Genomic DNA, 26648 nt, shown 5'->3' with positions numbered 1-26648 from the left:
ACAGACAACAGCACGAAGGGCAAAAAGGAAGAGACAACAAAAGATCAGGCGACGCAGACACAACTGTCAGAAAGTGTGTCCATGATTGAGTCTTTGAATGTAGAGATGGAGATAAAAACTGAATAGAACACATACATATAAGTATCATATTGTTTCTCTATGGCTCGAACCCTGCTGAATCATCCCCGAACGAACTGCCTCCTGTCTGTCCCATCAGATATTTGAGTGGTGGTACTTCAGGAAGTACGGTACTTCCTTCATCGAGCAGGTGTCAGTGAGCCACCTGCGCCCTCTGCTGGGCGGCGTGGACAACAGCTCCCCAACCAACTCCAACAGCAGTAACGGCGACGCAGACTCCAACCGACAGAGTGTGTCCGGTAAGACTCTGAGTTTTACTAGATAGGTAGAGCATTCGCTAAATATAAACAATTATTTACTGAAGATATATATATGTAAATGCTCCATCTAGTGTTCGCCCTTATGCTAGAGCAGTGGTTTCCAGCCCGGATTACTAAACCCCCTGAAGGGTACCTGGCCTATCCACAGGGGGTACTTGGAAGGCTCATGAGATCATAGCCCTATTGGTAAAATGCACACGAGGGGGTACTTCAGGGGTACTCTGGGCAGAGCAGAATTCAGTTGGTGGTACAGTAACTGACAAAAGGGTTGGGAACCACTGTGCTCGAGCGTTTACTACAGCCAGAAGTATAGAGATGCAACCCAGCTCACTTAGTAGAGGTACCAGATAGAGCATTTACCATAGAAGTCTTCTTTGTTTTGCCCACACACTTGATTAGAGGCATGTAGGCCTACGACAGCCAAATAGAGCGTTCAGTACCATAGAGAGCCTTATTGTTCGTTCCCACACCAATAGGAAATCCAATGCGTGTGTGTTTTTTGTTGGGTTAAATGGATTATCTGGGCCGTGTTGAATCAACACGGCATGATTGGAGAAATGGCTTTATAATTATTTGCTGTTGTAATCCCTCTGTCTGGTAAAGGAGAGTGATTTTAAGATGACAACTGGCTAGTGGTGTTTTATTTGTGGATTTGGGACGCAGTCTGGTAGTACGGACCTAAAGTTTATAGACTCTATGAGATGGTCTTACTGTAAGGTACTTTAGGGTAGGAATATAATGATGTACACTTGATCCCTAGCTTGCTCAGAGGTACACTTAGGACTCTACTTTGTCTGACACACCCAAACAATGTCTTTCTCCTTTTGTTCCCCCAGAATGTAAAGTATGGCGAAATCCACTGAATTTATTTCGAGGGGCGGAGTATAACCGGTGAGTCACATGATCCCTCACCCTTTCTAGCTCTCTCCTCCCTCACTCTCCATTTTGTTTTCTTCTCATCCCCCTCACTCCCTCAATAACTCCTGAGTCTCTCTCTTTCTCTCAACCTCTGATCTGTTGTTTTCTTCACTATTTTCCAACCTGTTTTCTGTTCTTCCCTCATTCCCTCTCTCTGTTTCTCTGCCCTGCTATGTGTTCCCGCTCTCTCTCCCTGGAGAATTGGTAGCAATGGCTGGGGCTGATATGCTGTCCCATGGTGTCAGCTTTAATGCCAACAGGTTGAGAGAATCCCTGCCTCACCAGGAGCCCACACTCGTAAATTAGATCAGTGCTGCCTCGTGACTCCTCATCAGCTTTTTCCACCTCTCTTTTCTCTTTCGCTCTTCTCATCTGTCTTCTCTTCAACCTACCTCTCTCTTTCTCTCTCACGCCCCCTAGACTTAAAAAAAAAAAAAACTTTTAACTGTGTGTGCACGCGCCCTCCAGGTATACGTGGGTGACGGGCCGAGAGCCACTCACGTACTACGACATGAATCTCTCGGCACAAGACCACCAGACCTTCTTCACATGTGACTCGGACCACCTCCGGCCAGCTGACGCCAGTAAGGAACACAGAGACACACGCACACACACACACACACACACACACATTCACACACACACACACACACATTCACACACGCGCGCACACACACACATTCACACACACACGCGCACACACATTCACACACACGTGCATTCACACATGTGCAGACACACACACACACACACACACACACACAGTCAATCTCACCCCATCTCCAGGAAGGTTTGATTCATGTTCACAAGTGCTGTCATGACCTCTCTGACCTCAATAACACAAACTAACGTGTTTGTGTCTTCAGTAATGCAGAAAGCGTGGAGAGAGAGGAACCCACAGGCACGCATCTCTGCCGCACACGAAGCCCTTGAACTAGAGGAGTGAGTAGTGCTTATTTCACCTACAGCGCTATCATGCCGTGTAACGTGGTTGGCCTCAGTTCACCCATGCGTGTAAATAATCCCATTATTTCTCCACGAGGACTCTTCATTAATAAATCATTTGTAAATATAATTTCACCTCAATTGACTTAAGTGAAGTGGATTCAACCACATCTCTGCTGTATACAACCCGAACGAAAAGTGTAAGATGCACACATAAAATACTGTTTGTAGCTAATATAGTAGGTTATTGGCCTACCTCTGACTTGTGCAAACAGCAGATTTGCACATTACTCTCTTCTTTTATTATATTTTTGCTTAGTGCAGGTACTTGGTCTCCCCCTGTTGTATCCTCCAGCTATGCCATCTTCTGCTGTGTCATTTCCCCCCCCCCCCCCCCCCCCCCCAAATTCTCTCTCTGTTCCTCTCAGCTGTGCGACAGCGTACATCCTGCTGGCAGAGGAGGAGGCTACCACCATCGTGGAGGCAGAGAAGCTCTTCAAACAGGCCGTGAAGGCAGGAGAAGGTTGCTACAGACGCAGCCAACAGCTTCAACACCACGGAGCGCAGTATGAGGCACAGCACAGTGAGTAGAGTACACACACACGCAGTCGGACATACGCACCCGCACTCAAACGCTTACATATACGCAAATAAATGCATTCGTGGGTGCCCACTGACAGATTCGTCTGAATGTGCATGTGTCTGTAAGCATGTGTCCGTGTGTCTGTTACACCAGCTAAAATAACTGTGCTGTGTCTCTCAGGAAGGGACACCAATGTTCTGGTATACATTAAGAGGAGACTGGCCATGTGCTCTAGAAAGCTGGGACGAACCAGAGAAGCTGTCAAAATGATGAGAGACGTAAGTACAGTATACGCCAAGCTGCCAGGGTGTTACAGGTGAATCCTAGTTTCCACTTTAGTTTGAATGTTCAGTTAGTCCAAGGGGGGGCGGGGGACTAAGTGAAAATTGTACTTGAGTGACAGTTAGGATTTGCCCCGTTTTTATATGCCCACGTTTTCAGTCACGATACATTTTCAATGGTGATATTCTCTGACATTCATTCAATTTGGGGTATTTGAAAAGGACATGTATCAGTAAATGTAAAAAAAGACAAATTCTAATAAATTCTACCATCTCAGATAGACCATGTAGGCCTGATGGGGCCTGTGGATGGGGGGGTGTTTGAGGTAGCCTGATCCCAGATCTGTTTGTGCTGTCACATGCCATCCCCTATGGTCATTGTCATGCCAATTCTGCCATGACAGTAAAAAGGGGATGACGACAAGGCAGCACAAACAGATCTGGGACCAGGCTAGGTGTGAGGCTGTGTGGGACTGGGCGGGGGTTAACTGAAACTCATGTTGCTGACTGTGTTGTGTTTCACTGCCTGTCCGGTATTACATGTAACAACAGTTGTATGTTTTCCAGTTAATGAAGGAGTTCCCTCTCCTCAGTATGTTCAATATCCATGAGAACCTGCTGGAGTCGCTGCTAGAGCTACAGAACTACGCAGACGTACAGGCCGTACTAGCCAAGTACGACGGTAGGACACACACACACTGGCGCGCGCGCGCACACACACACACACAGTGAGTGAAAAGAGTCCACGTTAATCGTTGCTTATTGGTGACGCTCGAATGCTTCTATAACAGACATCTATGCAGCGCTAACAATGTCACTTGTGATTGTATTTCTGTGGATTAGACGACCAGCCGCAAGGGGAAGTTTGTATGACAGACATTAGATAACGAAAGTCATAAAATGCAAATAATTTGATAATAGATGAATACTTCTAACCGTTATGACTTGAAGTAAAGTGAGACTGTATTGTAGTAAAATCCTGACACCTTGTAAACCCTTCTGTGTCTTATCCCAACTGTCATATTCTCCCCTGTCTACTGTCATTTTGTTGTGTGTAATTGTTATTTTTCCTCCACTTAACACTGTTCATGTCTGCTTTGTCTCCTCGCAGATATTAGTTTACCCAAATCTGCAACAATATGCTACACAGCAGCTTTGCTCAAAGCCAGGGCGGTATCGGACAAGTGAGTATCCTTTTACTACTGTTAAATTGGCACCAAGCGGAGTACCTGGATTAGTATTTAAAAGTTAGCCTGGGGCTATTTATGCGACACAGAGAGAATGGTATTGAGTGACTTGCATTTTGAAATGGGTTAGGGGTCATTTTATTTTAAAATAGTTGTGTATTGTGAAAACACATTTTTTTCTTAGCCCTTATGCCTGCCGGCACGCACACGTTGACACTTTCATACGCTCAATAATCCACATTCTCACACACACACTGATCCCCCACCCACACACACACACACCCATCTTTGAGAGTGTCCTTTCTTCCCCATGCAGGTTTTCTCCAGAGGCAGCGTCAAGGCGAGGGTTGAGTACAGCAGAGATGAATGCTGTAGAAGCCATACACAGAGCTGTGGAGTTCAACCCACATGTCCCCAAAGTAAGGCACAACAATGGAGCTACGCACTTAACACTGCTAGTAGCATTATTGCTACTGTACCTCCACACACTGAACACAAAAATATAAACGCAACGTGTAAAGTGTTGGTCCCATGTGTCATGAGCTGAAATAAAAAGATCCCAGAAATTTGCCCTTCTCTCACACACAGCTTATTTCTCTCAAATTCTGTGCATAAATGTGTTTACATCCCTGTTAGTGAGCGTTTCTCCTTTGCCAAGATAATCCATCCACCTGACAGGTGTGGCATATCAAGAAGCTGATTAAACAGCGTGATCATTACACAGGTGCACGTCGGACTGGGGACAATAAAAGGCCACTCTAAAATGTGCAGTTTTGTCACAAGATACAATGCCACAGATGTCGTAAGTTTTGAGGGAGTGTGCAATTGGCATGCTGACTGCAAGAATGTCCACCAGAGCTGTTGCCAGAGAATGTAATGTTAATTTCTCTACCATAAGTCACCTCCAAAGTCGTTTTAGAGAATTTGGTAGTACGTCCAGCCGGCCTCACAACCGCAGACCACGTGTAACCACACCAGCCCAGGACCTCCACATCCAGCTTCTTCACCTGCAGGATCATCTGAGACCAGCCACCGGGACAGCTGATGAAAATTAGGAGTATTTCTGTCAGTAAGAAAAGGGGAAAAAAGGCTTTTTGTTGGGAGAAACTGATTCTGATTGGCTGGACCTAGCTCCCAAGTGAGTGGGCCTATGCCCTCCCAGGCCCACCCAGCCATTTGAAATCCATAGATTAGGGCCTAATTAATTCATTTCAATTTTTCCTTGCATTTATATTTTTGTTTGGTGTACTACTAACATTACAACTACTGTGCTTCTTATGATGCTACTTAAATGAAATGCTGATTGATGTTCTCCAGGTTGTAAGATAACTGGTATAACTTTGCATTAAAAAGTATGTATGTTTATGTTGTTGTTCATTTTCTATTGTCCCTGCTGACTCTCGCTCTGCCCCCCCTCACCTTCTCTCCACAGTACCTGTTAGAAATGAAAAGTTTAATACTGCCCCCAGAGCACATTCTGAAGCGAGGGGACAGTGAGGCCATAGCCTACGCCTTCTTTCACCTGCAGCACTGGAAGAGGGTGGAGGGGGCCCTTAACCTGCTCCACTGTACCTGGGAGGGCAGTGAGTAACACACACACACCATCAGCTTTACATTATATGCCATAACAGCTTGTTGTGTTTCACATTTTGCCTTTACTCTGTAATATGCACATATACACACACACACACACACACACACACACACACACACACAAACGTACACATTTCAAGGGCAGGGATTCAAATTAAAAAAAATTAAAGTTTTTTTTCTCATGGTACTCCATTTTGATGCATAACCAGACCCCCCCACCCCCACCCACTTCTTGGCTCAACACAAACATTTGTACATGACTGTACCTATTCTGAATGCTTTGTCTTCTGTCCTCCCCAGCTTTTAGAATGATCCCCTACCCTCTGGAGAAAGGCCACCTCTTCTACCCATACCCCATCTGCACCGAGACCGCAGACAGAGAGCTGCTACCAAGTAAGAGACGCTCTGGATTCAAGTTTGTGTGTGTATGTAGGTATGTATGAAAGTATGTATGTATGTATGTATGTATGTATGTATGTATGTATGTATGGACTGAGTGTACAAAACATGAATATTAAGTTGCACCCCTCCCCTTTTGCCCTCAGCACAGCCTCAATTCTTTGGGGAATGGACTCTACAAGGTGTAAAAAGCGTTCCACAGGGATGCTGGCCCATGTTGGCTTCCCGCAGTTTTGTCAGGTTGGCTGGATGTCCTTTAGGTGGTGGACCATTCTTGATTCACATAGGAACCTGCTGGGTTTTTCACGCTCAACATCGTTGCAGTTCTTGACACACACAAACCGGTGCGCCTGGCACTTACTACCATACCCGGTTCAAATGCACTTAAATATTTTCTTTCTAATTCCCCTTCTGAATGGCACATATATGCAATCCATGTCGCAATTGTCTCAAGACTTAAAAATTCTTATTTTCCCTGTCTCCTCATCGACACTGATTTGAAGTGGATTTAACAAGTGACATCAATAAGGGATCATAGCTTTCACCTGGATTCACCTGGTCATTCTATGTCATGGAAAGAGCAGGTGTTCCTAATGTTTTATACACTCAGTGTATGTGTGTGTACAGTGTGTTGACTGAGTTGTTGTGTGTGAGGTGTACTCTTGGGTTAAAATGATCTGTCACTGCAACTGATTTCAGTCAATTCCTATATATTGTGTGCAGTCAATTCCTATATATTTTCAAATAACTGCCCTTTTTCTGGCCCGCAAATAAATGTAGACAAACCAATCGGTCATAAAAAGGTCTGTGTGGCCCTCGAGTCAGAGTTTTCCCACCGATCTGAGGTTGACTTAAGTTTAAGTAATGGGATTTATTTTAGCTTCAACCCCTCTGAACTGTGTGTGTTTGTGTGTATACAGTGTTGACCCTGACAATGTATCTCTCTGTGGAAGCAGTGTGTCATAAGGTGTTGGTGTACATTGTGTGTGTATACAGTATCAGTCAAAAGTTTGGACACACCTACTCATTCCAGGGTTTATCTTTATTTTTCCGATTTTGTAAATTGTATAATAATATTGAAGACATTAAAACTATGAAATAAGACATATGGAATCATGTAGTAACCAGAAAAGTGTTAAACCAAATTAAAATGGATTATTGATTCTTCAAAGTTTCCACCCTTTGCCTTGATGACAGCTTTGCACACTCTTGGCATTCTCTCAACCAGCTTCAGGAGGTAGTCACCTGGAATGCTTTTCCAACAGTCTTGAAGGAGTTCCCACATAAGCTGAGCACTTGTTGCTGCTTTTCCTTCACTCCGCGGTCCAACTCATCCCATACCATCTCAATTGGGTTGAGGTCGGGTGATTGTGGAGGCCAGGTCATCTGATGCAGAACTCCATCACTCTCCTTCTTGGTCAAATAGCCCTTACACAGCCTGGAGGTGTGTTTTGGGTCATTGTCCTGTTGAAAAACAAATGATAGTGGAACTAAATGCCAACCAGGTGGGATGGCGTATCGCTGCAGAATGCTGTGGTAGCCATGCTGGTTAAGTGTGAAGGAAAGTGTGAAGCAGCCAACACGTGCTCAGCATATGTGGGAACTCCTTCAAGGCTGTTGGAAAAGCATTCCATGTGAAGCCGGTTGAGAGAATGCCAAGACTGTGCAAAGCTGTCATGAAGGCAAATGGTGGCTACTTTGAAGAATTTAAATTATGTTTTGTTTTACACTTTTTTGGTTACTTCATAGTTAATGTCTTCACCAGTATTCTACAATGTAAAAAATAAAGAAACCCATGAATGAGTAGGTGTCTAAACTTTTGACTGGTACTGTACGTTGTGTATAAAGTATGTACAGTGTGTTGATGCTCTCTTTGTATCTCTCTCATGTGGAAGCAGTGTTTCATGAGGTGTCGGTGTACCCTAAGAAGGAACTGCCATTCTTCATCTTGTTCACGGCTGGTCTCTGCTCCTTCACTGCCATGCTGGCCCTCCTCACACACCAGTTCCCCGAGCTCATGGGAGTCTTCGCTAAAGCCGTGAGTCTCCTGCACCGCTCTCACACACTATCCAGTTGCCTTTGTAAGTCAAATCCCCAATGAGGTTCTTTGCATTCAGATTCTTCGTACGGTTCATTTGGTTGCGTTCGTGTCCTGGACAGACTCTAACAATCATAGACCTGCCTTCGTCAAGTCTGGATGACAGGAGACTAGCCAAGCTCTATACAAGTTGCAACATCCTCTATCAATGTAAGTTCTTGTAGATCAGTGGTGAAGCGGGGAAGGAAATGAGTAAAGGACGCAGCCTCAGACTATTGAATCCACCCATGTAGAACCGACACAACTCCCTCTCCCATCTGCCAGTGGAGGGCTCTGTCCTCTCCTCTACCTAATGTTCTTCCTCAGTAGGCTTGTACTGTCTGATGCCACTCCCCTGGAATGTGTGTGAGCTCATGTCTCTGCTCCTGGTGTGACACAATCAGCAGCTACTATCTCCTCTGCAGGGGCTTGCTCTGACCCCACACTGGTTGGGTGCTGCCTGCGAAGAGCTGATGACACACACACACACACATTTTAAATACTTTATTTGAATTCACAAATCACATTACAGTCGAAGGATTCAAACATTTCAAAGGTCATGGATATCTGGACAGTTATGGATATAGAAAGTACCTTCTCCATACAGCTATGCTGCCCATGATCGCTGACAACAGAGCAGTACCTTGCTAGCTGCTTTTCCTTTGCCCTACACAGGCCTGAAACCTGAAGGCCACGTACTGTCAGCCTATGTACTTGGCCGAAACTCCAAAATAGAACTCCCAAATATCAGCACCACAAGTGATAACCAAGGCTGTTCAGTCGTGACACAAAGGGCTGGTATTCCAGCAACTTGGCAGCAAAGTTCTGCTCCATGTAGGAGTACAAAAGAGCAACCCTCTTCCAAAATGAGCACCTCCCTCCGGCCTCCCCCCACAACAACAATATCGGCCATATTTGGTATACAAGAAAGCACATCATCGTCAACATCCAACCAGCCTCCTCTGACAAGAGAATGTTTGTGCATATGCACTGATGGTGGTACTACCTGTCTCACCTCACTAGCTAGATCAACAAGGTGGTCATGTCTAGCTATGTACAGATAGGTCCTTGTATGAACGACAACCATTCACTTGTGCGACAGACTCCATTACATTGGACTCATGTGAGATATAAGGGGATCATGGTTTGCAGGGTACCAGAGTGCTAGGTTGTGTTTTGTTGGTAGAACCTGCAGTCTCGCCTTAGCGATAAAGGTGAGAATGTCCTCACCAATAGCAGCATTCTGGTACATGGAATGAGAGAAAGAATGGTCAGACACGTGTATACACATACACACAAGCTCACTGATCCACTTCCAATACTTTGAAAGTGCACTCTTCTAAGACAAACTAATCAGCACCTGGTTTACACACTAGGGTTCAAACAGATGTCCCTTCTTCCTTACTCGCTTCCTTAAAGTAATTATCCAGTGTTTCCAGATTTCTATGAAATATGACATTTAATTATTTACAATATGAGTGAAATAGTTTTCCTTCCAAAAATGTCTTAAGTATGTTAAAACGCTGCTTTTCTGTGTTGGAATGGTGTCGTTGTACCCCAACAACAGACTTGTGTGGGCGGATACAGGTCATAAAAAAAACTATGTGATTAGACTGGTGATTGGCCAGCTCATCCTCCTCAGGCCAGCTCATCTATCTGAGGAAATAGCTGTTTTGAGATACAAGTTTAAGGTGGTTTTTCCTCCAATATATGCTTTGGCCACAAATACAAGTATGTGATGACTCAACAACAATATTTGGGTATGAGTTAACAGAATATGAACTTTGAAGTGAGATTTTCACCGGACAGTTACTTTAAAGTAATCACTGATCTAATATGATTGATGAAAACACGACTTGGCTTTCACCTATCAGATCAGTGGCTTCTCCCAAGGAAGGGTGCATCTTCAAAGGGTTGGAACAGGGCCTCTTTCCCTCTTAGCGTGTAAACGAGGTGCTTGTTTCACCTCGCTCCCTGATGGCCTTTTTATCTGCCATCTGACTAAGCCGAGCCTCCATGACCCGCAATCCCTCTGAGGGAGCCCCTATCCCCCACACTGCATGTTGCCAAAACAGAGGAACAAGGGATGAGCAGAGAGAAGGGGGAGTTGAACGGGGGGCTGACCGAGAGAGTCAGCCAGTAGTCAACATACCCGGGAGAAAAGTTATGGTTCTGCCCCATAGGAGCACCGTAGCATGCCAGTTGAGGTACTGTGCTCTATCATGTTCCTCTAGCATTTGAGGTCATCGACAACACACACTACCTACCTTGAAATGTGCAGAGATTCAGTTGCTGGCTACATTCTAAACTGGCATGTTATGGTGCTCCTACCATGGGCCTCTAACTAGCATTTGGGAGGCCGTCTACATACAGTACCTTGAAATGTTCCGAAAAAGATCTGGTTCACGTTGGTTCCAGTAGGAATTGGCGTAGTGTGTGTGTGTGAGAGGTCATGTGTTCTAACATCTTCTCTCTCGCTGTCTGTCTCCTAGTTTCTTAGCACCCTGTTTGCTCCTCTGAACTTCATCATGGAGAAAGTGGAGAGCATCCTGCCATCCAGTCTGTGGCATCAGCTCACACGCATCTGACAGTGACCAGCCCCGCCCGGACTTGACTGACACACTCTTTGTGCCAATATCATGGATTAGACGGACAGTGAGGATGGATTGGAAGAAAAGGGAAACATGGAGTTCTGAATTGCTTTTGACTTTATTTGATATGTTTTCATTTTGTCTTCAAATCTCATGTAAAACCGTTTTTTTGTTGTACAAAAAAAGGTGATCAATTGTCATCATTAAAAAAGTGGAAAAAGACATAAAATAAAATACTTTTTGTGTATAGCAATGTCTAACCTGCCATTTTGATTGTGAAGCATATCAACATTTTAATAAATATTGGATCATAGCTGCAGGTTAGGTGACTAAACCGTGTTTTGTAACTGGCTGGTTGAGGAAAGGGGGGTGTGGTCAGGTCTGCTATCAATTTCAAACAGATTCCATAAACTATATAGACATTGGGTTGTTTAGCGGCAAGACAGACGGGGATTGGCTTAGATAGTTGACAACGTCCCCAATGTTTATTGTAAAGAAATACATTTACACAATGAGCACTTGTCTCTCAAATACATCATTCCAGTTGTTGGTTAGCTAGCTAATTTTAGCCATATTAGCATTGACATCAGCCAAAACACCTCAAAACAAGACCTGGTATCAAGAATAACTAACATGAAACGAGCCACTTACAATTCCCCACATGGCAGTTTCTTGTCATTCTTGCTAGCAATCTGGCCATGCAGAATCACACCACGCTGACTTCTGCCACATGGAAGTGCGTGCACACAGTTTGTGACGTGGTCTGCTAACCCATCTATACTGAACTTTCTTTTAAATTACATAAAGTTTGTATTTACATAAAGGTTATTTTGTACTGGGGGGGGAATAGTAAATAAATATAATGGAATGTAAGGGAAGAAGGAAATTAGATTGGGTATCTTTGGACTGTAAAAAGGCATTTGTGGCGGAGTAGCCGACATGTGGTATAGGGGCCCATGGTCAAAAGTAGTGCACTAAATAGGGAATAGGCTGCCATTTCAGACAGACGTTGTGCAAGCGGTTGGTTGGTGGTTCGCAATGGTCACGTCTGGGCCTTGCAGGTGTGCACATCCACATCTAGCTTGCAGTCCCGGCAGTGTACAGCGCAGCACCAGTGGAACTTGCACTCACACTTGGTGTTGTGGCTGATGTGCGATGTGTCGTAGCCCCGGCCACAGCACATCACCTCGCAGCTGTCCACGCCGCGAGATGTCCGGTTGCATACCCGCCCGCCCGTCCCCACCGAACCTGAAGAGGGTGAGAGAAATGAAGAGACAATGTACAGACGGAATATACGCGAGTCAGTCATTCCTAAAGCTTGTTTAACCTTGTGACCCACATACAAGCCTTTTCAAATGTGCTTATATCTCGCCAAATATACTTAATCAAAAATCCTAGCAACCTAGCTGCAATCCAGAGATTTGCTGCAATAGAGTGATAGTTGGCAAACAGCGGTCTATGCCCCGCTACCCTACAGGTATTGACATCATTCCAATAGAACACAGCATACTCAATCTAAACTGGGTAGACACGGACTGAGGGAGAAAGCAAGGGATGGGAAGGATAAGAGGATGAAAAGAGGCAGGATGGCGGAGGAGAGATGAGAGATTGATGATAGAAGCCATCAACTGGGGCTCAGGGTCTTCATCAGGTAATTTTCCAGGCGCCTTCGTTCTGCGTATACCCTGGCTGGCACACAGTCTCACTGGCGCAAACACACACCCTGTTGGCTGTCACACACTCTTGCACCTCCTATCATCTCAGAATGAGGACGCTGCAAGGGCGTCTGACAGGCTTAATGGACTCACTCCCAGAAATCAGCCCATAATACAATTACACGATGAACTGATCAATAAATTGTGAATATTCACCTCGAGGCCTCTACTCAAACCTCAATAGTCTAAAGTAGCTTCCTTAGCTCCTTCCTTTGCATTATGGTGAAACCCCTGGACAGGTGAAGGTAAATGTCCTGTTTTAAAAGGGGCTAGCTAGGGGTCGATTTGGGATTGGGAACAGACCATGTCTGTTCTAGGCAGCCAATTTCTCCCTCTGTCCATTTGACTCCACCTGTTCCTCTGCTGAGAAGGAGGAGCGAGGTAGGTATAGAAAGAGGGAGAGCAGCCAGGTCATGTCTGGGCACGGCGAGACTCCACCCACTCCCGACAACGTTCAGTTCCCGGTATGCTGTACTGCTAGGGGTGACGTCAAACACTCTTCCCCTCTCCTTTCTCTCTCGCTCTTGCTCCCTCTCTTCTCTCCTGGCGTCTGCTTATTGAATTATGATGAGGGGGCGCCGAGAGATGAGTTTAGCACCTGAGCCTCCATGCGGCTGAGGGAAATTGATTTCACACTTCGGAGAGGCACAAGGGGGTGCAGTCTCCACTGTGTGTGTGTGTAGTCCCAGATGACTGGAGCTAATGTCTGTGGAGAGAGGTTCTCACAAGATGGGCGCTGATCAGTGAACTCCCCATGCTCACATGTACACAGTCCATAAAAGGGCCTTCGTGCACTGGAACTGTACTGTACAAATCAGTGTTCAAAACAGGACCCTCTTCCAAAACACACACTTCCAAACGCACACACACTTCAAAACAGAACTGTACAGTCGTGGCCAAAAGTTTTGAGAATGACACAAATATTAATTTTCAAAGTTTGCTGCTTTAGTGTCTTTAGATATTTTTGTCAGATGTTACTATGGAATACTAAAGGTATAATTACAAGCATGTCATAAGTGTCAAAGGCTTTTATTGACAATTACATGAAATTGATGCAAAGAGTCAATATTTGCAGTGTTGACCCTTCTTTTTCAAGACCTCTGCAATCTGCCCTGGCATGCTGTCCATTTACTTCTGGGCCACATCCTGACTGATTGCAGCCCATTCTTGCATAATCAATGCTTGGAGTTTGTGGGTTTTTGTTTGTCCACCTGCCTCTTGAGGGTTGACCACAAGTTCTCAATGGGATTAAGTTCTGGGGAGTTTCCTGGCCATGGATCCAAAATATCAATGTTTTTTTTTTTGTTCCCCGAGCCTTATGGCAAGGTGCTCCATCATGCTGGAAAAGGAATTGTTCATCACCAAACTGTTCCTGGATGGTTGGGAGAAGTTGCTCTCAGAGGATGAGTTGGTACCATTCTTTATTCATGGCTGTGTTCTTAGGCAAAATTGTGAGTGAGCCCACTCCCTTGGCTGAGAAGGAACCCCACACATGAATGGTCTCAGGATGCTTTACTGTTGACATGACACAGGACTGATGGTAGCGCTCACCTTGACTTCTCCAGACAAGCTTTTTTTCCGGATGCCCCAAACAATCGGACAGGGGATTCATCAGAGAAAATGACTTTACCCCAGTCCTCAGCAGTCCAATCCCTGTACCTTTTGCAGAATATCAGTCTGTCCCTGATGTTTTTCCTGGAGAGAAGTGGCTTCTTTGCTGCCCTTCTTGACACCAAGCCATCCTCCAAAAGTCTTCGCCTCACTGTGCATGCAGTTGCACTCACACTTGCCTGCTGCCATTCCTGAGCAAGCTCTGTACTGGTGGTTCCCCAATCCCGCAGCTGAATCAACTTTAGGAGACGGTCCTGGCGCTTGCTGGACCTTCTTGGGCACCCTGAAGCCTTCACAACAATTGAACCGCTCTCCTTGAAGGTCTTGATGATCCGATAAATGATGCAATCTTACTGCCAGCAATATCCTTGCCTGTGAAGCCCTTTTTGTGCAAAGCAATGATGACGGCATGTGTTTCCATGCAGGTAACCATGGTTGACAGAGGAAGAACAATGATTCCAAGCACCACCCTACTTTTGAAGCTTACAGTCTGTTATTCGAACTCAATCAGCATGACAGAGTGATCTCCAGCCTTGTTCTCGTCAACACTCACACCTGTGTTAACGAGAGAATCACTGACATGATGTCAGCTGGTCCTTTTGTGGCAGGGCTGAAATGCAGTGGAAATGTTTTTTTGTGGATTCAGTTCGTTTGCTTTGCAAAGTGGGACTTGGCAATTAATTGCAATTCATCTGATCACTCTTCATAACGTTCTGGAGTATATGCAAATTTCCATCATACAAACTGAGGCAGCAGACTTTGTGAAAATTAATATTTGTGTCATTCTCAAAACTTTTGGCCACGACTGTACATCAGTCATCAAAACAGCGAAGGTGTAAGATTGAGTGTATCTCAATAGTCTAAACCAGCTTTGTTTCCTTGTATCCTTTCCTTCACTTGCACTGACATGAAAGACCTGTTCTCCAGATTACCTTCACAAATCCTGTGACTTTAGGTCAGTGTAATGAAGGAGAGGAGACAAAGAGAGGAAGCAACTTCAGAAAGGCCCCCCAGGTCTACATTAGGGGTGGTTGGCTTTGATGGGAAAGCGTGCAGAGGTGTGTGTGTGTGTGTGTGCCTTGCTCCAGAGGGGGTAATTTATAGCAGTGTGCAGCAGGTCGGGTTTCATCCCAAAGAACTGTGTAATGGCCCTTAAACTGGCCGACACCCGATCGCCTCGGATCACCTGCTGCCTGACAGGCACCCAGGTTCTCTGGATCACACACACTTTTCTCCCCTTCTCTCTCTGTCACACCCACTTTCTTTTCTTACCATCTCACATACACACACACACACACACTTCTCTCCTTCTCTCTCTGTCACACCCACTTTCTTTTCTTACCATCTCACACACACACACACACACACACTTTTCTTCTCTCGCGCACGTACACAAACGCATTCCCTCTTTTTTAACTTACTCACACACTCTACATCTGGTGTTATCCAGTGCAGCATGAAGAATAACCCTAGGGTACAAGAGACTGAGCTCTTACCCTCTGAAGATATTACCACATACTGAAGATATTATGGACAAGTAGTATGGTGGTCTACTCTACAGACAGACAGTCATGTCAGATGTCAAATAGACAGACAGCACTCACAGTCTAGTCAGTCTCTTTGCTTGCTTGTCTGTCTGTCCAATGTCCGTGTATATAACTGCTTTGAACATCGAGAGCTGTGGAGTAAATCTGAAAACGCCAGCCTCACCGGACTCTTGGTCTCGTATGCAGTAGTCTGGCGAGTCCTCGAAGTAGACCAGGTCGTTTTTGCTGGGCCGTTTGAGATGCCGCTGTGCGGTGGTGAAGCCCGTGCCATACTGGTTCATAACCACCTGCACTGCCCCGTTGTAGCGCCGCCGCAGATGGTCGCCCGTGCGGCGGAAGTCGGCCAGGGCCAGCCAGCAGGTCCGGACACTGCAGGAGCCGCTCACGCCGTGACACTTACACTCCAGAGACATTAATCGCTTCACTGCCTGGGAGATGAGGAGGGAGAAGATGCAAGTCAGGGAGCTAGGTGTGTGTCAAGTTGGTGGTAGGACGTTAGGGTGTGTGTATGTGTGTGTTAAGGACTGGGTAACAGTCGATATACTTCCTCTAGATCAGTGTTTGACTACTTGATTCAGGTGTGAATAGTTCAGGAACAATAAAAAAAAAAATATGTAAAATGTCTGGTGATTCCTCTCCACGCTGATCTAGATCCAGTTGGTTCTGGTCCATCCCCTCTAGTGTGTATGAACTTTGAACCCCACCTTCCTCCCGGCGCGGTTGTTGTGAAGGTTCATCAGAGCCCTGGCATCTCGCTCCTTCCGCTCTTTGGCATCTACAAAGGCCTGGCTGAACCTCATAGCGTGCTCCACGTGGTCGCTGCAGCCGCCCCAGTCGAACGCCCCCTTGGCGTCCCGGGACGAGCCCTTCTTGGTGGGGTCGCAGGAGCACGACTGCAGCTCTCCCTGGCTGCAGGCTCGGGTCAGGGTGTGGACCACCCCGGCCGAGGAGATGGCGTACACAAAGGCTGCTTCACGACTGCCTGGAAGAAAGGGAGAGAAGGATAATGGATGAGCATTCGTGGTGTGACAGGAAGGACATACAAACACACGTAACATCGTACACACAAGAGTTGTGTTTTTTTACTGCCTGGGGGGCGGCTAAGCACACTGGTTGAACACACACACACACACTACACTCACGCTTGGGACAGCATGCACACCAGATGGGATAAATTACGTGGACACGCGTATTAGGCATACCGGCCGGGCCAAGGCTCAAATGCACAAAAGCATACATTTGCTCATTGTACACACTTAGAAGTTACACAAATACGCAGATCTAAATTGTATAACATCTAGTAATCCCATAAAGATGCATAGAAAGTGTACAGAAATCGTGCATTACGTAAATGTTATTTCCATAATCTCACTTGGGAGTGTCACAGTTCAAATAGGATCTTCATTGGAGCTGCAACACAAAACAGAAAGAGGTAGCTGGTGCTGTTGGTGTACCTGCATGAATACGGTCTGTTGCTGCTTTCTTTCAAGTCTTTTATTTCATGCATGGCAGTGTTTTGCTTCATCTAACTCTGAGATGTATAAATGGGTAACATTTACCAGCAGTGGTCTGATAAAGGACCCGTATGACCTGACTGCTCTTGTAACTGATGAGAGATCTGTGGGATCAAAGGCTATGGATGACAAGAGGTGTGTGTGTGTGAGAGAGAGAGAGAGTTGGTGTCCAGTCAGGAAACATCCAACTTCTTTGGGTGAGTGTCTTTAACACGGTTAATAGGGAGAATAAAACAACCAAACGGTGAGAACATTAAATTCAAAAGAAATCCCAGTAATTGTTTTAAATTAGCGTCCTGACATTGACAAAAAAAAAGTAGCTTTCACGGTACCACAGCGATAATGCTGCCAATCAGAGCAGCTTCCTAATGTCGTGTGACACAACCAGAGCCGTGCCTGGGAAGTATGAACACCACAGGCCCAATTAAATAACCAGATTACACTGAACTCTCAGGGCCAGTTTCCCGGACACATATTAAACCTAGTCCTGGACTAAAAAATACTTTCAATGATAAATCTCCATTGAACATGCTTCTTAGTCCAGGAGGAGTCTTAATCTTTGTCCGGGAAACTGGCCCGGGAAACTGGCCCTTAAAGTTCCGCCTCAAATGAATTTAGAGCGAATATAAGAGCAGGACTGGAACATGATGCCCAAAACAATTACCAATTCAAGTTCTATGACCCCCCCCCCCCCCCAAGGTCTCGAGTGGATCCTGAGATTTATACCAATTAAAAAGAGATTCCAAAATTGAGCAGACTGATTAGTCCATAGTTGGTCAGGTGATGAGATGGGAGGTGACACTTTCTTATTCTAGACTCCCCACATTCGTCAGGCGTGGCAGTTTTATAAACACGCCGCGCATTGGATCAGAAACCGATCAGAGCAGCAGCAGCAAGCACGCGCGTCAACTTGATAAATGTATGACAGTAAAGTGAGACAATGCATGGAATGCAATGCAAGCACGGGGGAAAACATCTGTTAGGGAAGAACATGTATTTCACACGAATTCTTTCACTTTGATAAACGCTAGAAGAACTTTATAGGTTCACCACTGTGAAGAATTGGTGGGAGAAAAAGCGCATACCATTTTGCCATTGATCTAGGAGCCTATAGTCTATAGCAGATGTGAATGATAAGATCACCATTTACAAGCCTATTGTGCAGACGTGCGTGTCTTGTAAATGAGGACAAAGATGAGTAGCCTATATCACTTTCCCAGGACATAATAGAAACAACCCAGCATATCAGCTATTTCAGGGGTTTTCACATTTTTCTTGCAAAGGGACCCACGCCTAGGCAAACCGGCGACCCAGGGACACCCGTCATATGCCATGTCAAAAAGTAATGCCTTATCAGGTGAATGATAACGGCAAGTAGAAGTAATTTATTGTAAAAATTAATCGATTTTGTGGGCAGTTCATACCTGTATTTCAGTCAGAAAATATAAACCTACGTCTGCGCTCGATACATGTAATAGCTTACATACATATTTTTAAAGTAGGGCTTACACGTGAGGTTTTTTCTCCCTCTCTCTCGCGCGCGCTCAATACTTACTACGCAGCAGTAGGCGTCCGAACACATTGTGGTCTCGCTCTATGGTATTGCAGTTCCAGCGGTGGTTCTGAAACTGATGTTGGCACTCCCCGATCCAGTCTTTAATCCCGGCTCCGATCGCCTGCATAATGTTGGGATGCTGGCGGCACAGCTGCCGCTGTTTGTTGACTAACCCTGGGATGTTGTCGCACATCACTTGCGACCCAAGGGTTCCCATGTACCTGCATACAGTGGTGGAAAAAGTACCCAACTGTCATACTTGAGTAAAAGTAGAGATACTGGAGTCATTTTCTAATAAGATAAAAGTAAAAGTCACCCAGTACAATTCTACTTGAGTAAAAGTCAATGTATTTGGTTTCATATATACTTAAGTACCAAAAGTAAAAGTGTAAATTATTTCAAAATCCTTATATTAAGCAAACCAGGCACCAGTTTTTATATGTTTTGAATTTACGGAAAGCCATGGGCACACTCCAACTCTCAGACATAATTTAGAAACAAAGCATTTGTGTTTAGCGAGTCCGCCAGATCAGAGGCAGTAGAGATGACCAGGGATGTTCGATTGATAAGTACGTGCATTTCACTATTTTCCTGTCCTGCTAAGCATTCAAAATGTAACAAGTACTTTTGGGTGTCAAGGAAAATGGAGTAAAAATTACACTATGTTCTTAAGGAATGTAGTGAAGTAAAAGTAAAAAATATAAATAGTAAAGTACAGGTACCCCCAAAAAACTACTTAAGTAGTACTTTAAAGTATTTTTACTTAAGTACTTTACACCACTGACTGCATAGAAAGTTGAGGTTTTGGCTTGGACCATGCAAATGTAATCTGTTTTAATGTCCTTGTGGCAATGATGGGAAACTAGGCTTCTATAACACTCAAATAAAGGAATAAAAAATGATCTGCCCTATAAAATGTGTCCAAATTAAAGAAATGCATGCATGTCTAACGTTATTGGGGGATACATTATATTATTTTACACACAAATGTATTATCAATTTTTGACAATGATTCAACTAGTTTAATTAAAACAATAATTTAAAGACAGATCATATCCTACAGTATACGTGTCCTTGACTATTATAAAGCACAGACTTCATTGTGTAGGCTATACTTATTTTTGATATAGCCTATAAATCACTGCATAATATTTAATATATGTTCAATTGACTTTACACTTGCATTAAATGGTTGGTGCTATGTTCCATTTTTTTTGTCTACTCACCATAAAGATCCGCCGACCCTTGACCCTAGCCAGCAGATTACTACAGATAAATAAAAGCATTTTCCACTTGGCAATAAATTCATATTACTAAAGTTTTGTCGGTGTGCACATTCAGGCACTTGTACTGAGCATTTCCATGAGTAGAAAACAACACAGGCGCGCGTCAGACAGGAGTCCTGACAGCTTCTCGATTGCACAAATCAAAGTTCTACTTTGTCTTGCATTAAAAAAATAAATCGATCAGAAGAGGTTTACCGCCCGGATGGATCTTTGTACATATAAACCATAACGCTTATATGACAAAGAGAATGGTAAAAGAAGCTCATTAGATATTGGAAGCGCATGAGATATTGAGTCGATCTAAACTTAACAGATATTTGCAGTGTAAAGATAGGCAGATGATCGTTTGCTATCAGGTTTAAATTGCTTACACAAGGGGTGGGCGCAGTCCTGTCTCAGGAATGAGGTGAAGAAATTAGATGTCTGAAAGTATCTGTTCAGGCTAGCTTGATACCAGACACAAGTTTGGCCGATTTCCAAGCGGTAAGGTGTAGAATGTGGTACGAGGTAATGTGTTAAACCCTGAGCGTTTTAACAAAAACAATCAAATTGACGTGTTTAGAAGGAACTGGTGCGCTGCAAACGTGCTTAGTTATGCTTATGCCTATAACGCACAGTCGCCAAAAATTCCAGAAACGCACAGCCATGACGCCATATTATGCACACAGGTTAAGAATTAGACGAGATGCGGCCATGATGACTAATATTATTTGCAGAAGCTAAATGCAGATTAATCAAAGGCCGCCCAAAAGTTTGGGTGCATTTACAATTAGATTATCAAATTCTTTTGAACTCGTTTCTCGATCTGCACGATTGTCACATTGTATTTCCTTTATCTTTGATCTCCGCTTCATGCAAGCGATTTAATGTTCCCAATCCCGTCTCTTCTTTGTAATTGGGAGGTCTGGTGCTCGGTCTCCTGTTGGGATGAGGTTAAGGCTGAACTTGGATTCTCTCATGATCTTCGTGGAAGAAACGAACAAGACGCAGGACAATTCATTAAAATCAACATGCCTCCAGTAGAGAAACGTTATAATGCTTAGTATAAACTCCATTTGGAGAGACAAAAGATTAACACAGTATTTTTTCAATTACATGTATCAACCCTTTAAAAAACAAAACCTGTTAGAAATTGTAAACAAAATGTAAATTGAAAATGTATATTAAATGTATCTCCAAGAAGAAATACGATATTTCCATAAAACAAACTATATTTACTTTATATCAGAACATATTCAAATAGTTTTAGTCATATAGTCAACTAAAATATTTTAATCTTGAACAATATGTGGGAAGTGTATTTCACCGACAGTGTTCTAACATGTGCAGCAATTTAATGCAGTAAAATGCTGGATAAAGAAAGTTTTTTTTCTTTTCAAAAGCCCACAAAGGATTATGAACAAAATAAATAAAAAACTATTAAGATCCAAGTATACAAATAATAAGGAACGTCAATCAAAAATACTCCAACTTTTCTTGAAAGGTCTGCATTTGAGATATTCTCATTTGGCATAATTCCTCAAACAGAAATGTCAATTAGATAAAACAATTAAGCAAATTGATTGATAACCTTTGACCTATGACATCATTTATCCAAATGAATAGTGATTGGATATTACGGGCAGAGTCGATGTCTATTATTAAAAGAGCAGGCCTGCTCCGAGCATGCTCAGTGCGAGCATCTTCAGAACCAGTTTCCTCCAGTCGCCGTGGGAACCAGGTCGAGGAAGCGGGCAGGAACCTCCGGCCGGGTCCATTTTAGGAGGAGGAGGAGGAGGATCACCACAAGGGAATAGGTGAGAAAGAGTAGGGTGGACACAAACGTCTCTCTCTCTCTCACACACACACCAGAGGATGTGAGCCGAGTGCATTGAGCTAGAGTCGAGTTGAGTTTGAGTAATTTGGCTGGAGCGTGGGCCTTCTCTACCGCTCCAATTTCGCTCCGGTATCACTAAGCCACAAGTTATAGCCATGCTCAGCCCAGCAGTATTCTTTTAATTAGGCCTATACTTTTGTATACCCCACCACTAATGCGCAGGGATGTTGATATGAGTCGACCAAGAAATAGGTCATACAGCCTGTGCAATTGATGGCAAGACAACCAAAGAGCCCATGCAGCAACACCAGAGACGTTTTGGTTTCTATATAGGCTACTGTTGAACGAGAGGAGTACGTTTGTAACATTGCTAAAGTTGTCTATCAACTGTCAAATGTGAGTGCAACAGAGCCCGTTACTTCAGTTGTATCTGATCATCAATAGAGTAGAGAAAAAGCTATTTATTTTTTAACACAGTGCCCACGTAGCCTGTCGCCTATGTAGGTCCTTGTTCATAACCTACAACATGTTGTTGAAATGTTGAAGCTTCTTATGATAGTCTACTTCAAAACCAAATGGTACATATTCACAAAAGTAGATGGTGTGTTTGTTAAAAAAAATAATAATTAAACAATGAATGGAGCTAATTTGGAGCAACCGTTTCTTTTCCTGTGAGTGCTAAGCAATTTGTAGCGGAGCAGGGGAAGGGCCATTGAACGCCAGAGCGGTGCACAAAGACCACTCCGTGACCGATGAGTGGGATTTCCAACAGCTCAACTCCGCTCACATACTCTGACACACACACCACTTCAAGTGGACATAATTACCTAATGAGACTCTGACCTAATCCTGACCAGACCATTTTTTGGTGTGCATCCCAAATTGCACCCTTTTCCCTACATGGCCTTTGCTTTGAGTGCACTACATCTGTAAGTCTTTTTAAATCAAATGTATTTATTTAGCCCTTCTTAGATCAGCTGATATCTCAAAGTGCTGTACAGAAACCCAGCCTAAAACCCCAAACAGCAATCAATGCAGGTGTAGAAGCACGGTGGCTAGGAAAAACTCCCTAGAAAGGCCAAAACCCAGGAAGAAACCTAGAGGAACCAGGCTATAAGGGGTTGCCAGTCCTCTTCTGACTGTGCCGGGTGGAGATTATAACAGAACATGGCCAAGATGTTCAAATGTTCATAAATGACCAGCATGGTCAAATAATAATAATCACAGTAGTTGTCGAGGGTGCAACAGGTTAGCACCCCAGGAGTAAATGTCAGTTGGCTTTTCATAGCCGATCATTGAGTGTCTCTACCGCTCCTGCTGTCTCTAGGGAGTTGAAAACAGCAGGTCTGGGACAGGTAGCAAGTCCGGTCAGGGTTCCATAGCCGCAGGTCGAACAGTTGAAACTGGAGCAGCAGCACGGCTAGGTGGACTGGGGACAGCAAGGAGTCATCATGCCAGGTAGTCCTGAGGCATGGTCCTAGGGCTCAGGTCCTCCGAGAAAGAAAGAGCATACTTAAATTCACAAGACCAAGAGCTTTCCACACCTGGATTGTGCAAGATTTCACCATTTATTCTTTTCAAAATTATTCAAGCTCTGTCAAGGTGTTGGTGATCATGGCTAGACAACCATTTTCAAGTCTTGCCATAGATTTAATTCAAAACTGTAACTTGGCCACTCAGGAACATTCACTGTCTTCTTGGTAAGCAACTCCTGTGTAGATTTGGCATTGTGTTTTAGGTTATTGTCCTGCTAAAAGGTGAATTCATCGCCCAGTCTCTGGTGGAAAGCAGACTGAGACAAGTTTTCCTCTAGGATTTTGTCTATGCTTAGCTCCAATCTGTTGCTTTTTTTTAATCCTGAAAAACTCCCCAGTCCTTAACAATTACAAGCATACCCATAACATGATGCAGCAACCACTACAGTATTCTTGAATATGTGAAGAGTCGTACTTAGTAATGGGTTGTATTAGATTTGCCCCAAACAAACATTTGTATTCAGGACAAAAAATGAATTGTTTTGCCACATTTTTTTGCAGTATTACTTTAGTGCTTTGTTGTAAACAGGATGCATGTTTTGAAATATTTTATTCTGTATAGGCTTGCTTCCTTTTCACTGTAAATTAGGTTAGTATTGTGTAGTAAATAGAATGTTGTTGAGCCGTCCTCAGTTTTCTCCTATCACAGTCATTAAACTCTTAACTATTTTAGAAATCCCTGAGTGGTTTCCCTCCTCTCCGGCAACTCAGTTAGGAAGGACGCCTGTACCTTTGTGGTGACTGAGTGATACACCATCCAGTGTAATTAATAACTTCACCATGCTCAAGGGGATATTCAATGTATGCTTTTTTTACCCATCTACCAATAGGTGCCCTTCTTTGCGAGGTATTGGAAAACCTCCCTGGTCTTTGTGGTTGAATCTGTTTGAAATTCACTGCTTGACTGAGGAACCTTACAGATAATTGTATGTGTGGGGTACAGAGATGAGGTAGTCATTCAAAAATTATGCTACACACTATTATTGCACGCAGAGTCAATGCATCTTATGTGACAATAAAGGGGTTGAATACCTATTGACACAAGACATTTCAGCATTTACATTTGAATTAATTAACAAATCTTAATTGAATCCATTTTAAATTCAGGCTGTAACACAGCAAAATGTGAAAAAGTCAAGGGGTGTGAATACTTTCTGAAGGCACTGTATAGGGAATCGGGTGCCATTTAGGACTCAAGCCCTTAGTTTTCCGCCAGTTCACAGGCCTAAGACATTTCAGCCTGAGTGGGTGGGCATTGGATCAATGACTGCTGGGTGATTGGCTGAATAAAGTGGAATGAAAGCTAGTTACTACCTGTGGAGATGGCATGTCTGATTGTATCATGTATCAGGGATCACCGCTCAAGAGCTAACAGGCCTGCCCGCTCACTGCTCAGCCACCCGAGTCACCCAGGCCCAAAGAATGCCACATCTCGCTCACTCTCTCATGGCCAACCACAACCTACATATTGTAATGAAGCAGCAGGGAGCAGGTCTCGAACCCTCGACCTTCGAGCCTGAGGTCCGGCGCGCTATCGACTGTGCCGCAAAAGCATGCTCGAGCGGCAGAGTCGATTTACGCGCTTATAAACCCAGGGTCGTTACAATATATTGTAAAACACTGTAGTAGCCGTACTTGTTGAATGTCTATTCCTAGAAGCTACTGCTTTGAAGGAAAATGTACTTACTACGACTGATTATGTGGTTGTCTCGCCTAGCTATCTTAAAATGAATGCACAAATTGTAAGTCGCTCTGGATAAGAGTGCCGGCAAAATTATTCAAATGTAAAAAAAAAATTTAAAATAAAATTTGAATACATATGTGGCATGTATAATAATAGTTGGAGGGTGTAGCCTATGTTATTGTGCTTTCTAAAAATGCCTTCGAAATGGACTCTAAGAGCATTCATAATGCTGTATTGTGTTATAGTACAGATATAGCACTGTTCCCATAGGCGCCTGAGCAATGGAGCAAACGGCGCAGCTGCACTCCCACTTACAAAATAGTGGTGCAAATGTATGTTTTTGCACCCCCACTTTTCCCCAGAAAAGTATTATGAGCCATTGGTTCATTTTTCATTTTCAATGATTAGTAATGTTTTAAGATACGTCCATTTGTATACAGTGCATTCGGAAACTATTCAGACCCCTTGACTTTTACGGCCTTATTCTAAAATTGATAATTGTTTTTTCCCCTCATCAATCTACACACAATGACAAAGTGAAAACCATTTTTAGAAATGTTTGCAAATGTATTAAAAATAAATAACTGAAATCACATTTACATAAGTATTCAGACCCAAGCTCTGTCAGTTGGATGGAGAGCTTCGCTGCACAGCTATTTTCAGGTCTCTTCCAGAGATGTTTGATCGGGTTTAAGTCTGGGCTCTGGCTGGGCCACTCAACGACATTCAGAGACTTGTCCCGAAGCCACTCCTGTATTGTCTTGGCTGTGTGCTTAGGGTCGTTGTCCTGTTGGAAGGTGAACCTTCGTAGTCTGAGGTCCTGAGCGCTCTGGAGCAGGTTTTCATTAAGGATCTCTCTGTACTTTGCTCCATTCATCTTTCCCGCGATCCTGACTAGTCTCCCAGTCCCCGCCGCTAAAAAAACATCCCCACAGCATGATGCTGCCACTATCATGCTTCCCCGTAGGGATGGTGCCAGGCTTCCTCCAGATGTGACTCTTGGCATTCAAGCCAAAGAGTTCATCGATCTTGGTTTCATCATACCAGAGAATCTTGTTTCTCATGGTTTTGAGAGCCCTTTAGGTGCCTTTTTGGCAAACTCCAAGTGGGCTGCCATGTGCCTTTTACTGAGTAGTGGATTCCGTCTGGCCACTCTACCATTAAGGCCTGATTGGTGGAATGCTGCAGAGGTGGTTGTCCTCCTGGAAGATTCTCCCATCTCCACAGAGGAACTCAGGAGCTCTGTCACTCTGAACCAACCTCCCTGACCAAGGCCCTTCTCCCCCGATTGCTCAGTTTGGCCGAGAGGCTAGCTCTAGGAATAGTCTTGGTGGTTCCAAACTTCTTCCATTTAAGAATGATGGAGGCCACTGTGTTCTGAGACCTTCAATTACAGACATTTTTCAGTACCCT

At 44.1% G+C, this 26648-nt stretch overlaps 2 protein-coding genes across 6 annotated transcripts in view; one reads left to right on the top strand and one right to left on the bottom strand.

The window, feature by feature from the left end:
• Positions 1–11285, top strand: part of LOC110524343 (suppressor of tumorigenicity 7 protein homolog) — a 77683-nt gene extending 66398 nt beyond the window's left edge. For all 4 annotated transcript variants that reach the window (XM_036979294.1, XM_036979309.1, XM_036979301.1 and 1 more), the window contains 13 exons: positions 218–377; positions 1235–1289; positions 1785–1900; positions 2183–2258; positions 2690–2844; positions 3025–3122; positions 3693–3807; positions 4237–4309; positions 4629–4731; positions 5745–5895; positions 6206–6298; positions 8200–8342; positions 10874–11285. In XM_036979294.1, the coding sequence (XP_036835189.1) occupies positions 218–377; positions 1235–1289; positions 1785–1900; positions 2183–2258; positions 2690–2844; positions 3025–3122; positions 3693–3807; positions 4237–4309; positions 4629–4731; positions 5745–5895; positions 6206–6298; positions 8200–8342; positions 10874–10969 (1434 nt within the window). In that variant the 3' untranslated portion in view covers positions 10970–11285. The remainder of the gene's footprint in view (positions 1–217; positions 378–1234; positions 1290–1784; positions 1901–2182; positions 2259–2689; positions 2845–3024; positions 3123–3692; positions 3808–4236; positions 4310–4628; positions 4732–5744; positions 5896–6205; positions 6299–8199; positions 8343–10873) is intronic.
• LOC110524349 (protein Wnt-2-like) lies at positions 11077–21183 on the bottom strand. Of its 2 annotated transcripts, none has more exons than XM_021603917.2 (5): positions 20141–21183; positions 18915–19135; positions 16550–16827; positions 16009–16273; positions 11077–12220 (listed from the first exon to the last, which is right to left on the bottom strand). In XM_021603917.2, exons 1-5 carry the CDS (start codon positions 20221–20223, stop codon positions 12015–12017), a joined length of 1053 nt encoding a protein of 350 aa, XP_021459592.1. In that variant the 5' UTR covers positions 20224–21183; the 3' UTR covers positions 11077–12014. The 2 variants fall into 2 exon arrangements, with proteins under 2 accessions (XP_021459592.1, XP_021459601.1); XM_021603926.2 differs by having other exon boundaries at positions 20572–21182.
• Positions 21184–26648: the final 5465 nt, after the last annotated feature.

Source organism: Oncorhynchus mykiss, chromosome 1 (assembly GCF_013265735.2).
Source record: "Oncorhynchus mykiss isolate Arlee chromosome 1, USDA_OmykA_1.1, whole genome shotgun sequence".
In the NCBI taxonomy this organism is placed as follows: domain Eukaryota; kingdom Metazoa; phylum Chordata; class Actinopteri; order Salmoniformes; family Salmonidae; genus Oncorhynchus; species Oncorhynchus mykiss.
Note: the sequence above shows the minus strand (reverse complement) of the source record. Positions and strands in the feature narration are given on the sequence as shown.

Bases quoted from the DNA above. Each gene is read 5' to 3' on its own strand.
- LOC110524349 (XM_021603917.2), bottom strand. From the start codon at position 20,223: ATGAATTTATTGCCAAGTGGAAAATGCTTTTATTTATCTGTAGTAATC. The intron at 19,136-20,140 runs GTGAGTAGACAA...CACTGTATGCAG, and splicing joins AGGGTCGGCGGATCTTTATG to GTACATGGGAACCCTTGGGT. The intron at 16,828-18,914 runs GTAAGTATTGAG...CCTTTCTTCCAG, and splicing joins CGGACGCCTACTGCTGCGTA to GCAGTCGTGAAGCAGCCTTT.